Source organism: Lepidochelys kempii, chromosome 2 (assembly GCF_965140265.1).
Source record: "Lepidochelys kempii isolate rLepKem1 chromosome 2, rLepKem1.hap2, whole genome shotgun sequence".
In the NCBI taxonomy this organism is placed as follows: domain Eukaryota; kingdom Metazoa; phylum Chordata; order Testudines; family Cheloniidae; genus Lepidochelys; species Lepidochelys kempii.
In genome coordinates, this window is record NC_133257.1 from 153,880,764 (window position 1) to 153,894,099 (window position 13,336).

General features: G+C 40.4%; 1 protein-coding gene across 2 annotated transcripts in view; it reads left to right on the forward strand.

The window, feature by feature from the left end:
- Positions 1-13,336, forward strand: part of GABBR2 (gamma-aminobutyric acid type B receptor subunit 2) — an 842,917-nt gene that overhangs the window by 802,031 nt on the left and 27,550 nt on the right. For both annotated transcript variants that reach the window (XM_073332465.1, XM_073332464.1), the window contains 2 exons: positions 4,408-4,590; positions 10,703-10,832. In XM_073332465.1, the coding sequence (XP_073188566.1) occupies positions 4,408-4,590; positions 10,703-10,832 (313 nt within the window). The remainder of the gene's footprint in view (positions 1-4,407; positions 4,591-10,702; positions 10,833-13,336) is intronic.

Sequence of the window (13,336 nt, forward strand, 5' to 3'; positions counted from 1 at the left end):
CATAGGAACACAGGATTTATAATATAAAAACAGACTATTGGTCCATCAAGTCTGGGATGCTGCCTACGTTAGTGGCCAATATCTGATGTGTCCAAGGGGGGGCCCTCCCAAAAAAGCCTAACACATCTCACCAACTGTGCAGTTTGATGATGGAAGGAGAGAGGAATTCTTTCCTGACCCATGTAGATGTGCCCTGAAACACAAGATTTAAGTGCCTTTTATTATCTTTGAGATCTTCTGGTATATTTATTATTATATATAATATATTCCACACTGGTGGAATGAATCAGAATGTATTCACAAAGAGCCAGAGTCTTATGTCACTCCACAAATAGTCCCATTCACTTGTGGGGTACTTGTGAAGTGAGGTGCTAGTCAAGGTGAGTCCAACAGAATCTGAGTCAAAGGGAAATTGATTCCTATGGGAGTTTGACTTAGTAAAGACCTCACGTTTTGGAAATCTACTTGATATTTTGAAGTAAAACAAACAAATGAAATGTGTATCCTGGAGGACTTTCATAGAGTTAGTTGGAGACTGGATGCCTCAGAAATGGGAGCCTTTCTAGGGCACCAGGTCCAATCCAACTAAGGTTAATAACAACCAAATGTCAATGATTCTTTAGTGGCTTATGTAAAGTAAGTTTGTGGCATCTGTTCCTAGCCAGAAGAAAAAACAGTTCTTAGTGAACAGGTGTCCAAACCGCAAAACTGCCAACACATCTGGCAGTGATTGGCATTTTCAGCAGATAAACCAAGTACAAATAGGAGCAGGAACTGAACTACTAATTCTCCTCCAGAAGTGGTCCCTGTAGGTGAGGGTTGAGACACATGGGTGGAATGTCACATATAGCTTACCAGTAGTACTTTATGCGTTCTGCGGTTAGAGTAATTCAGTCTCTAAGGCTGTATAATCTGACTTTTTTATACTGGATCCTACAGAAGAATTACTTACAACATAGTCATAAAATTGAGAGTCTATTCATAAACACAGCCATTAAGCAAGAGACTTAGGAGTGCTGGTGAATGACAAATTGAATATGAATGCATATCTCCCCATAGAATCTTCTTGATTTCTTCAAAGGAAAACAACTTGACAAAATCTGACGAAACCATCCCTATCACACCACTCTGTCACATGCTCCTCCCTCTCCCCTATCACAGAGGCTGAGACAGCTTCCCTGCTTTCTTCTAACCCCTCCACCTGCCCCTGCCCTCCCATCCCTTCCCATCTCTTAGGCAGACTCAGCCCTTCTCTCCTCCTTCTCCTCAGCTTCTCACTCTCCTCAGGTTCCTTCCACTCACAATGCAAACATGCACTGATGTCTCAGAGCATAAAAAAATCTCAACCCCACCCCATCAATCTATTATCTTATTGCCAAGCTCCCAGGGAAAATCCATAAAGCCACCAAATTGTCCTTTTTCACATCCCTCCTCAGAACTCTCTGCCATAATATATACAGAATACTGAAGCCCAATTGTGGCTAGTCAGGGAGAGTGCTGTCATCACTGCTCCTGAAGGGCTAAAAACTGTGCATACCGTCTTAGGTTTGTTGTCCTGCTTCCCCTTCCCTCCATCCTGGCCCACTTGTTTGTCTCTGCCCCCTGTTATGTCTTGTCTTTTAGATGCTAAGCTCTTTGGGGGCAAGGACTATTATTTACAGTGTTTGCACTGTGCCTAACAAAATGGGGCCCAACCTGGTAGTGGCCTTTTTGTGCTACCCTAAAATTAAATAAATAATAAATCAGTCAAATCAGTTCTAGAATATAATTACAGGCTAGTTAATTGTATGACTAGAGAGGCTGTATTGATACTGCATGCTGCATTGGCAAGTTGTGGCACCTGTAGATGGGGGTATCACAACCTTTCTTAACTGAGCATTAATTAAAGGGACATCGATCACGTGACTTTAACGACTTTTTAAAATTCCAGCTTTATGGCATACCAGGTAAAGATGGTCTCCCTGAAAGTGGCTTTTTAATTTATTTATTTTTGAAAAAATAATTCTTATTTTAAAAAGTCATTATGTTGATATCTGTAAGTGATTTCTGGAAGGCAGTAACTGACTGCCCAGGAGAAACAGTGACTACACAGATGATGGTCAAATACACGAAGTAAACGACTGAACAAAGAAAAACCATTTTCTCTTTACTTTCTTTCAGTTCAACTATCTTAGCTCAGGATATAGGACATAGCAATTGCCATACTAGTCCAGCAGTCCATCTAGTCAAGTAACTTGTTGCCAGCACTAGATGCTTCAGAAGAAAGTGCAAGAAAGCTCATAATGGAATAACTAGATCAGAGGGAAGTTTAGTCCTAACTTTTCTTCACCTATAGGTTGCCTTATACCCCAAAGTACGCAGATTCATATCCAATATATTGTTGCCTACCTAACTTTGGAAGATCATCTTATCCATATAAAAGTCCAATCATTCTTAATATTACATTGTTAGCCCCATTAATATCTCACGGAAATGAGCTTCATAGGTTAAATATAATTGGGTCAAAAATTGTTCCTATTACAAGTTTTAAATCTGCTGCCTTTAAAGTCCCTTTTTTCTTGCCATGTATACCTTTAACATGTCCCCACTTACTCATCTCCTTTCTAAAGTAAAGAGTCCTAATAGTTTTAATCTCTCTTCATATAGAAATTTTCCCATGCCTGTTTATTTTTATCACCCATTTCTGAACCCCTCCTCTGCTATATCCTTTCTGAGATAGGGTGACCAGAAATGAGCATAGCATTCTGTATGACAGCATAGCATTGATTGATATAATGGTACTAAAACATTTTCTGTGGTATTTTTAATCCAATTTCTTATGCATCCTAATATTTTACACCAGTGCAAAGTGAGAACAAAGTTGATGTAAAACTATCTTTCTAAGTCAGTAGCATCTGACACCCACTTTGGATGGCTGAAAATGACTGTACAGAGCAACAGAGGATTGGTTAAATTTTATGACTGGAAGGGACCATTGTGATACTTTAGTCTGGCATCTTGTATAACACTGGCCATAGATTTCACCTTCTGATTTTTGCATTTAATCTAACATATGGATGAAGTGGAACACATCTTTGTAGCAAGACATCCAAATCTTGAATTAAAGACTCCCAAGTGATGCAGAATTCACCACATTCCTTGGTCAGCTCTTCTGATAATTAATTACTCTTTCTGTAAGATTTCCAATTTGAATTTAGTTCACTTCAAACTTTGTGATATTTTTTCTGCTTCATGAAAAAGTTACTCAGACTCTACTTTAACTCCATCTTAATGCAGTTTTTTTGTCTGGGAATATAACTATAAAAGCTGGATACAATAGTCATTAATAGCTTAACTTAATTACAACCTGCTGTCTTCAAATGTAGCCCATTACCATAGCCTGTCTACATCTCTTATTTATAACCCCATCTTCTGGAATGATCACTTCAGTGCCTAATCAGCCTCTTCCACCTGTATCGGAAGTGGAGGTCCCAAAGAGGGGCGTTTTTCCCTCCAGTCCTTTGGCTCATGAAACCGACTTCCCTAACTGCACTGCAGGATGAGGGGAGCCAGCTCTGAGGTGGGACAGCACTACCATGTCCTTATATGTTGTCTCTTCAACTAATTCGCTATCTGTGTAGGCCCCACCGGTTCATCAGCTTGGTCCTTAACAGGCTATACTGTGCTTGAGGGCCGTGAGAGGCTTGAAGTGGGTTTATACATATGTCACTTGGTAAATAGTCATAGGTTTGCACTCTCTGAAGTAAACTGGGTAGCCCCCACCCTTGTTAAACTGCTGCTGACCTTCTACCTTTGTATTTAAAATGTGGGGTTCTCTGTCACTGGCTGCTAGGGTTTATCTTTAGGTTTGAGATTAATCTTTTATAAAAAATGTGGTGCATTTAATTTATTTGAATGGCTATTCATTTTTTTAGTCTACTAATGGCTAATTAAGGAGCCTAGTCTCCTCCCCTGCTGCTAAACTCCCACCCTGTCTAAATTCCTTGTGCTCACTTTGTCGGTACCCCTCTCTCTCTCTCATTCTGTCTGGGGCTTCTCTCTGCTCACCCCATTCCTTGGAACTATAGGGTATAAGAAATTCAGACAGAAGTGTGATTTTTAAGTTGAATGTTTCCCTTTGAAGGATGAAAATATTAATGAAAGAACTAACAAGGGATGATGCAGTAAAGTTTAAAAATAATATATTTAACTGGAACTTAAAGAAACATTTCCCAATAATTGGAAAAAATAGAACAATTCATCTTGCAAGGTGGTTATTGCTCGACAAATAGTCTGCATGGTCAGAGAAACTGTACTCCATGTGGAAAGTAAAGTGTACCTTCTATTATTTTTATTTGGGGGCCCAGAAGAAACTGATATAAAAATAAAATCCTCTGCAGAATTTCTCACAGCTTTTAAACCTTTCAGTTAATCACACTGAGGACAAATCCTGATGCGGCCACTCAGAACAGACGTTTCCAATTCACTCAAAATCAAAAGAAAGAAGACTCAAAAACATCAACATCAGTCACCAGTGTCAATCAAGCCAGTACATCTCGGCTAGAAGGACTGCAGTCAGAAAACCACCGCTTGAGAATGAAAATCACAGAGGTATCACTTATTATATACACTAAACCAGATAAATCTGTCCTGTGGATGAAATACTTTATTTGCATAGCTGTAAAGCCATACAAAGCTTAACCTTACTCATTTTTTTCAACTAAAACCTCATAATTTTATCCTGTGTTTCTAAAGAAAGATGGTTAACAAGTGGGGAAAAAATTAAAATCATAAGTATTGTCATACTTATAAACTAATATAGATGAGACACTTCATATCACAGATGACACCTGTATCAGCTTTACGTGCAACTTCCCTCATTTCTGAGAATTCACAACAGGTACATTAACTCCTATGCTACCTGTAGACAGACTGAACACCTCTAGTTGTACAGATGTAGTTGTAAGTGCAAACCTTATATCATGACCACCATGGGACTCAGAGTAGGTATGGTATATTGACATTTTTTATTGTCCCTTGCAGCATCCCAGTAATAGTTCCACTTTTACTGAGTTGGTCCAATACCCCAATTTTGAGGTAGCAGAGGTAGGGTGGTCTAGTGGATACTATGCTGTGGATCAGGACATCTGGATTCTGTTCCCATTTCTGCTGCTTAAATGTTGTATGACCTTGGGCATGTCACTTCACCTCTCTGTGCCTCTGTGTCTGTACAGTGCCTAGCAAAATGTGACTCTGATCCTGGTTGCCACTTCCATACTGTAAAATTCCTATTAGCATAGCCTAATACTTGTGTGGTGTTCTAGTCTCTGAATGCAAATATCAAAATTCAACAAGTGTGGGTCTCCCTTCTGACTTGGAAACACGTTAAGGGAAACACAGCAGCTTTGTCTTCAGAGAGCTGGCAAGGGGACCTGCTGCCACCTAAGGTCCTTGGTAAGGTTTTTAGGGCAGTGGGTATCCTGCCCTACCTCCCCATTCAGCAAGAGGGTATTGAAGTGAGCTGTAGCTCACGAAAGCTTATGCTCAAATACATTGGTTAGTCTCTAAGGTGCCACAAGTACTCCTTTTCTTCTTGCTCCCATTGTCACCCTTCTGCAGCTGATCCTGGAGCCTGATTCAACCCAGATGGCACAGTGTGCACTCACTAGGGAAAGCCAAGGTTCTCCTCTATCTGGTTGCCTTAGCAAATCCACATTGTAGGAATTAACCACTGAGCCTCCTGAGTCCCTGACCCACTTTAAAGCAATTAGTCAGTGGTGATAGTTCCAGGCATTCTGCTCCCTGTTATAAAAGGCGTGCAGCGCCAGCTGCCCTCACATCTTCTCTTCCCACCTTCCTACAGAACCATTTTCACCACCATCTCTCAACGCTGTGTCAATGTTTATTTAGAAGAATAAACGGCTTTTACATTTGTTAGTTAAGCTAATTCCACAGCTAGTACTACAAATTATTCACAGAAGTTTAAGGCCAGGAGCAGGGTCAGATTAAAGAATTTTGGGACTGTGCACTATGGTAATTGGAGGGCCCCTCCTTCCTAAAGTGTCCCACCCCACACACAGACACCAGAATTCTCCTTCCACCCCACGTATGCCCCAACAATCCTCCACCAGTCCTTGCTTGTTGTGACAGGCCCTACACACATCCCAGCAGTCCTGATATATACCCCACTCACCACAACTCCAACCCCTCAGCCCTACTGACCACACTTCCCAACATCCCCTATTCCCCCACAGCCCCCACAACTCACCCCATCTCCCCCACTTATCCCCAATATCTCACCCTGAACCCCTCCCCAACACCTCCCACTCATCTAATAGCCCACAACTCTCCCTGAGCCCCTCACCCCCAGGACCATCCTGGTCACTCACTGACACCTCCCCAGCTCAGTGCTCCACTCCCTGCCCAGCCTAGGGCAGTTCCTCCTTATCCTGGCCACCCAACTCTGCTTTCTCCCATCACTCACCTGCTCCGTCCCTTTCATCTTAGAATTCTTGCCATTTTTAATGAAGACTGGCTTGTCTACTGCATGATTAAATTACACCTGGTGGTAGTTTCTGCTTACCACTCTCATGTGACATTGACATCTGTTTTACTCACCCTCGTGTAAAACATTTTCTTAAAAGGGTTATTGCATTTGTACCTACCAATTCATAACCCTCCTAATGCAGTTAGGTCAATGAGAGAGGGAAAGAAATTCTCCTGTTACATTTTTTCCACAAAGAAATATTCATCCTAAAATTGTTGCCCAAGATGGTGTCAGAATTCCATCTGAATTATAGCATCGAGCTCAGAGTCTGCCAATCAGAGCCTTTGAGTATATCTAGAGAGGCCAGACTATGTAAATTGGATGTAAAAAGAACTTAGCTATTACCAGAATAGGAACAAACCGTGTTGGAAATCATACTGGTTCTTCATAGCATTTGCAGAGGGGTCCAAGAGTAGAAGTTCTTTCTGTTCAGACTTTGTCTATATGGATTAAACTAGATACCAAAACCTGCTAAGAGCAATCAAGAGTTCCAGTGTCAGAAGAACTGAGGGCTCATTCTATTAAAGCCTGTGACTACCTCTACGTCTTACCTTCATCATGTTCCGGATCTGAGATTTCTAAAGAAGCAATGTAAAGTTAAATGCACACCTTAATTCATTATTACAGTCTCAGTTCTAGAACCAGATCAAATTCTGGGGACAGATTGTCCCTAAAATTGTATAAAGAGAGTGGTACAAGGAGTCCTTGTAAGTATCCTGAGTAATCACAATCCAGACCCTCCTCTACTCCCTACTCAGGGCTGTACCTACTAGCACAGTCTAGCCCTCGGGGAGGTCATTCTTTGTTTCTATACATTCCTGTATGGTGCAAGTGCAGCAGGCCAGTGTTCTCTCTTGATCTTCCAGGCATGTTGCTGGGGAGAGGTCTTTGCTTCTCTCTTCCTACAGTCTGAAGGATGCTTTCAAAGAGTTCAGGATGTTTTCCCCCTTGCCTGGAGGCTGGTACCAAGGGCAATGTCAACCAAAAACAGCCACTGAATGGCCACCTGCTGACTGGCAGGTTGGTCAGTTTGAGTTATGAAGGATCTAAAAAGTTAGAAAATAATTTTTAAATCACAGAAAGCATGGAACTTTCTCAACTCTCATTCCAAAATGATGAGCTTGATTTTCTTCAAACCTTCCAAAAATGCCACCTCAGAGCTGAATTACAGAAAAACATCCTCATAAAAGGAGTTTCTCTGAGAAGGTTAAAAGGGAGTGAAGATAGCATTTAAAAAAATGTAGTTTGTCCCAGGATATTAGAGAAGCAAGGTGGGTGAGGTAATATCTTTTATTGAACCAACTTCTTTGTGAAAGAGACAAGCATTTGAGCATACACAGAGCTCTTCTTCAGATCCTGCGTAAGCTCAAAAGCTTGTCTTTCACCAACAGAAGTTGGTCCAATAAGAGATTATCTCACCCATCGTCTCATTTAAAAGAATGAAATGCTTCCTGTAGTCTTGACTTTATAGTCACATCCATGATGCAACAGTTTGGATAAGTTCCTTTTTTAATTGCCAAAACTAAACAAATGAGTTAATTGTGTCCGTGCTACTTTGTTATTATTATAAGAAAATGTTTTCATAGGGTGAGTGTGAGACATGACTCCAGGAGGCGCAGGACACAAAAGCAGCTCAGGGAGAAAAGGGTCACATTTGCACTCTCAGGATTCTGGCTGGTTATGGGCAAGTGTTGCTTCCAACACAACTTAAAATAGGCCAGGGCTGACCTAAGCTCTGGCATTTCCTGCCTGGGCTGTGCACCCTGCAGTGTCCATAACTGGTATAGCAATGTACACTATGGAGATCACTCAGCTTCTTCTAACATGCCTCATTCCACCCCAACACACATCTTGTGCATAGACCCTACACTGGGGAATTCTCTCCGAGCTCCTTGTGGTGCCATTAGGGTCTCATACGCTGGCCCAGTGGCATACAGGGTCAGGAGCAGCACAGAGAATCCCTCCCATAAATATGAAAGCCAGACGCAGCATTATGATCTCCTAGTCTTAACTCCTGTACAACATGATAATATCATTCTCTTGTTTAAATGCTTTCTCTTTACATATTTTGACATTTCATATATTATTTGATTACTGAATCTGCTAAATGACTGAATATTTGTGCATTACTGCTGCACTGACTCAGACAAGGTCAAATGTAAAAATAACTGAGAATTCCTACAAAGGGCTGCGTTCAGCTTGCTGTAGAAATCAATGTAGTAGCCACCTATAGTACATCTGTAATGCACATGCAGTGAATGAAATTAAGAGGTTTCCATACAAGGCATGCCAGTGTCAAGGGACTCACTCTCTTATTCAGCAAGACGACAATGTCATGTGAAGTAAAATTTGCTTAACTAAAATGAAAAGTACTAAATGACACAGCAGCTTGTTCTTTTCATGTGTATGTTATCTCTAGCAAATAACCATAATTATTGGCTATTTAGAGTCCTATCTGAACAGCTTTCCACTTTAACTCATTTTGGTACCTTTAGCATGACTTGGAGGTACTATAGGCGTTCTATTAAAACTCACTATTTGACACACTGCAGTAATTGCAATGCCAAGCTGTCTGCTATTCTAATTATGAAAGCTATGCATTTACTGCAGATACTGGAAGCAGTGACTTGAGTTTTTAATGGCTCCCACTAGGGCTGTTGATTAACAGTTAACTCATGTGATGAACTCAAAAAAATTAATCACTATTAAAAAACTTAATTGCAATTAATTGCATTTTTAATCGCACTGTTAAACAATAGAATACCAATTGAAATTTATTAAATATTTTTTGATGTTTTTTCTACATTTTCAAATATAGTGATTTCAATTGCAACACAGAATACAAAGTGTACACTGCTAGCTTTACATTATTTTTTATTACAAATATTTGTATTGTAAAACTGAACAAAACAGACAGTATTTTTCAATTCACCTCATACAAGTACTATAATGCAACCTCTTTATCATGAAAGTGTAAGTTACAAATGTAGATTTTTTGTTACATAATTGCACTTAAAAAACAAAACAATGCAAAACTTTAGAGCCTACAAGTCCTACTTCTCATTCAGCTAATCGCTAAGACAAACAAGTTTGTTTACATTTACAGGGAGATAATGGTGCCCACTTCTTATTTACAATGTCATCAGAAAGTGAGACCAGGCATTCACATAATATATTTCATGTTATAATAATCTCAGATGACTCAGCACATGTTCATTTTAAGAACACTTTCACTGCAGATTTGACAAAACGCAAAGAAGGTACCATGTGAGATTTCTAAAGATAGCTACAGCAGTCGGCCCAAGATTTAAGAATCTGAAGTGCCTTCTAAAATCTGAGAGGGATGAGGTGTTGAGCATGCTTTCAAAAGTCTTCAAAGAGCAACGCTCTGATGCGAAAACTACAGAACCCAAATCACCAAAAAAGAAAATCAACCTTCTGCTGGTGAAATCTGACTCAGATGATGAAAATGAACATGCGTCAGTCCACACTGCTTTGGATTGTTATCGAGCAGAACCAGTCATCAGCCTGGACTACCTTTGGAATGGTGGTTGAAGCATGAAGGGACATATGAATCTTTAGCACATCTGGCATGTAAATATCTTGCAAAACCAGCTACAATAGTGCTATGCAAACACCTGTTATCACTTTCAGGTGACATTGCGAACAAGAAGCAGACAGCATTATCTCCAGCAAATGTAGACAAGCCTGTTTATCTGAGCGATTGGCTGAACAAGAAATAGGACTGAGTAGACTTGCAGGCTCTAAAGTTTTACATTGTTTTATTTTTGAATGCAGTTTTTTTGTACATAATTCTACATTTGTAAGTTCAACTTTCATGATAAAGAGATTGCACTACAGTACTTGTATTAGGTGAAATGAAAATGCTATCTTTTTTGGTTTTTACAGTGCAAATATTGGTAATCAAAAATATATAACGTGAGCAATGTACACTTTTTATTTTGTGTTGTAATTGAAATCAATATATTTGAAAATGTAGAAAACATCAAAAAAAATTAAATAAACGGTATTCTATTATTGTTTAACTCTGCGATTAATTGCACAATCATGATTTTTTTAATTGTGTGATTAATCGTGATTATTTTATTTTTTTAATCACTTGACAGCCCTAGTTCCCACTCATTAGATTTCTTGTACTGTGTTTTTGTTTTACAGCTGGACAAAGATTTAGAAGAGGTTACTATGCAGCTCCAGGACACACCTGAGAAGACAACATACATTAAGCAGAACCACTATCAGGATCTTAATGACATCCTCAGTATACGGAACTTTACAGACAGCAAAGGTAAGAATCAGTGATGCCTGCTAAGGGCTTGGTCCTGCAAGGTGTTAAGTAGTCTGGCCCAGTGGACTGGCTCCAGAGGGCTCAGCATTTTACAGGATTGAGTGTTAAATTGTAAGGTTTCATTTTGCAAATATGCAGAATCAAATACTAAGCTATACTGTGTTCACTGCTTAGTTACCTCTCTGTATAAAATGGCCTTCTCCTATTGTGCCCTCTAAGAGCATATCATATACAGAAAAATATCAGAGAAAGACATTTTAAAAGATGTTCAGAATCAAGGATTTTCTATGTTGCAAGCAGGATTAGAGCATCATAGAGGGATGATTAAAAAGACTTGTTTTATTTTGGATGTTGTGACAAACTGTCAGTATTAAACATGACCTGACCTGAAGAAGAGTTCCATGTAAGCTCAAAAGCTTGTCTCTCTCACCAACAGAAGCTGGTCCAATAGAAGACATTACTCATCCATGTTGTCAGTATTAAATGCGGGAAACCCAGTTTTCAAACATGATGGTCTTATTAGGGTGTCCAAATTTTGCTTTTGGCCAAAAGCCAAAAAAAATGTATTTACTTATATACTAAGTGCTGATTTGAGCTTCCAAATGTCAGATTGGAGACATTTGTGTTTGAAACCTTTTACCTAGAAATAGGCTGTGCTAAAAAGGAATTTTCATTATTACTATAGCTACCCCGCAGTTGCTTTCACCATGTGTTTTGCATCACTCCCCAAAGAAATACAGGCAAAACAATTACTGCCATTAAAGATGTTCCACTATTGAGAAGGAGCATGATCCACTTGGGTCATAGTCAGGACACCTGAGTTCTATTTCTGACTCAGACATTGATCTGCTTTGTGACTAAAATGGGGATAATGATGTGACAAGTCAGGAAAATGGCTTATTATTCTTATTAATCTTATGTGTGACCCTGTTTCCCGGTTCGGTTTTGTATTGTTACCTGCCTGAATGCATAATCAAATCAAAGGGAGCTGTAAAAGTAAAATCAAGGAAGTGATATTCTCTTCCCAAGGCAAGGGCTGAGATCAAAATATCCTGAGGAGTTAAAAAGATGCCCCTGGCAGAAAATGGGGTATGAGTGGGAGTGGTCTGCTCAGCTGGAAGCTGACAGTAAGGGTCAGCCTGTAGGAAGGCGGACACACACTGACTGGGGAGTTACAGTCTGCAGCAAGTGAACTGTAACTTGGTGCCCAGAGAGCACAGGGACACCAAGTCAAGTCCACAAAGGGGATAGGAGAATGCCAGGCATAAGTAAAATAATATAGGTCTCTTCATACTCTTATGTACCAATTGGACAAAATAAATCATACTTTCTTTTGGAGAATCTGCTTCTGTGTTATTACTGATCACAGGAGGAGGGCCCCAAGCTCTGTTGGGCTGGTAGGCAACACAGCTGGCACCCATGGAGGTGTGTGGTTGGGTTACAGGGTCCCGTCCCAACGAGAAATAGAGGCACAGTCCTCCGACTCAAGAGGGGTGCACTCAGGAGTCTGTAAAAGGGTCTCAAAAGGGGCAGCCTGACTAGGGAGTATGACAATAATGATACATATTATTCACTGTAAATCTACAAATGAAAATCTCTATGTAAGAGTTAAGTGTTATATATGTCAAGCTGTCCTCCAGTGGCTCAAAAGCATGAGTACCAATTTCAGGGCAGGCTGTCAGGAAACAACATAAAGCCCAAACTGGCTGAGAGTTCTATACGTACATTTCACTAACCAAATATAAGCTCCTCAGGCACTAAAACAGGAGTCAGGAGTCATTGCCTGGGGGTATTCCAATCTATTCTGCCACCTAAGCAAGCTTACCTTTGTGATAGATGATCCCAGACACCAAAAATCACAGTGATATTCAGGTTACTCCCAATCCCAAAGGGCAGATCACTTACCCCAGGTCAATTGCATTCTAGTTCTTATACCAAAGACAATGCTTGTAGCCAATCCTATAATAAACAAACAATCTAAAGATTTAACTAAGAAAAAAAATGAGAGTTATTTACAAGGTTAAAGCAGATAAATATACACTGACAAAATAGCCAATGTTAGTACGGTGGGTCCTGTACTTCTCTTGGCCAGTGGCCTGGGAAGGTGGTAAAGGAGGGAAGCGGGAGAGTGGTCTGGGTTTGCTCCTCACTCTGAGCCCCCAGCCCCTCTCAACTCCTGCAGGTTCTTACCCTCTTCCCCCTTGGGTGGGGTACCTTCAGTCCTTAGACACTGGGGTAGAGTCTCCCTTACTGCAGTTCTATGATCTTTCAAGTCTCACAGCATGCCTCCAAGCTCTAGTCCTCTCTCCTTCCTCCTTTTTTCTGTCTGCCTGAAGCAGGGGCTTTTATTAGGTTCCTGACAGGGCCTTAATTGACTGCAGGTGCTCCAATTAACCTGTAGCAACCCTCCCTAGTCTACAGGGAACCACACCTTAATTAGCCTAGGGTTTATATATTTCCCCTCTACCATTGCTCCCTGGCCCTCCTGTATCACACCACTCATG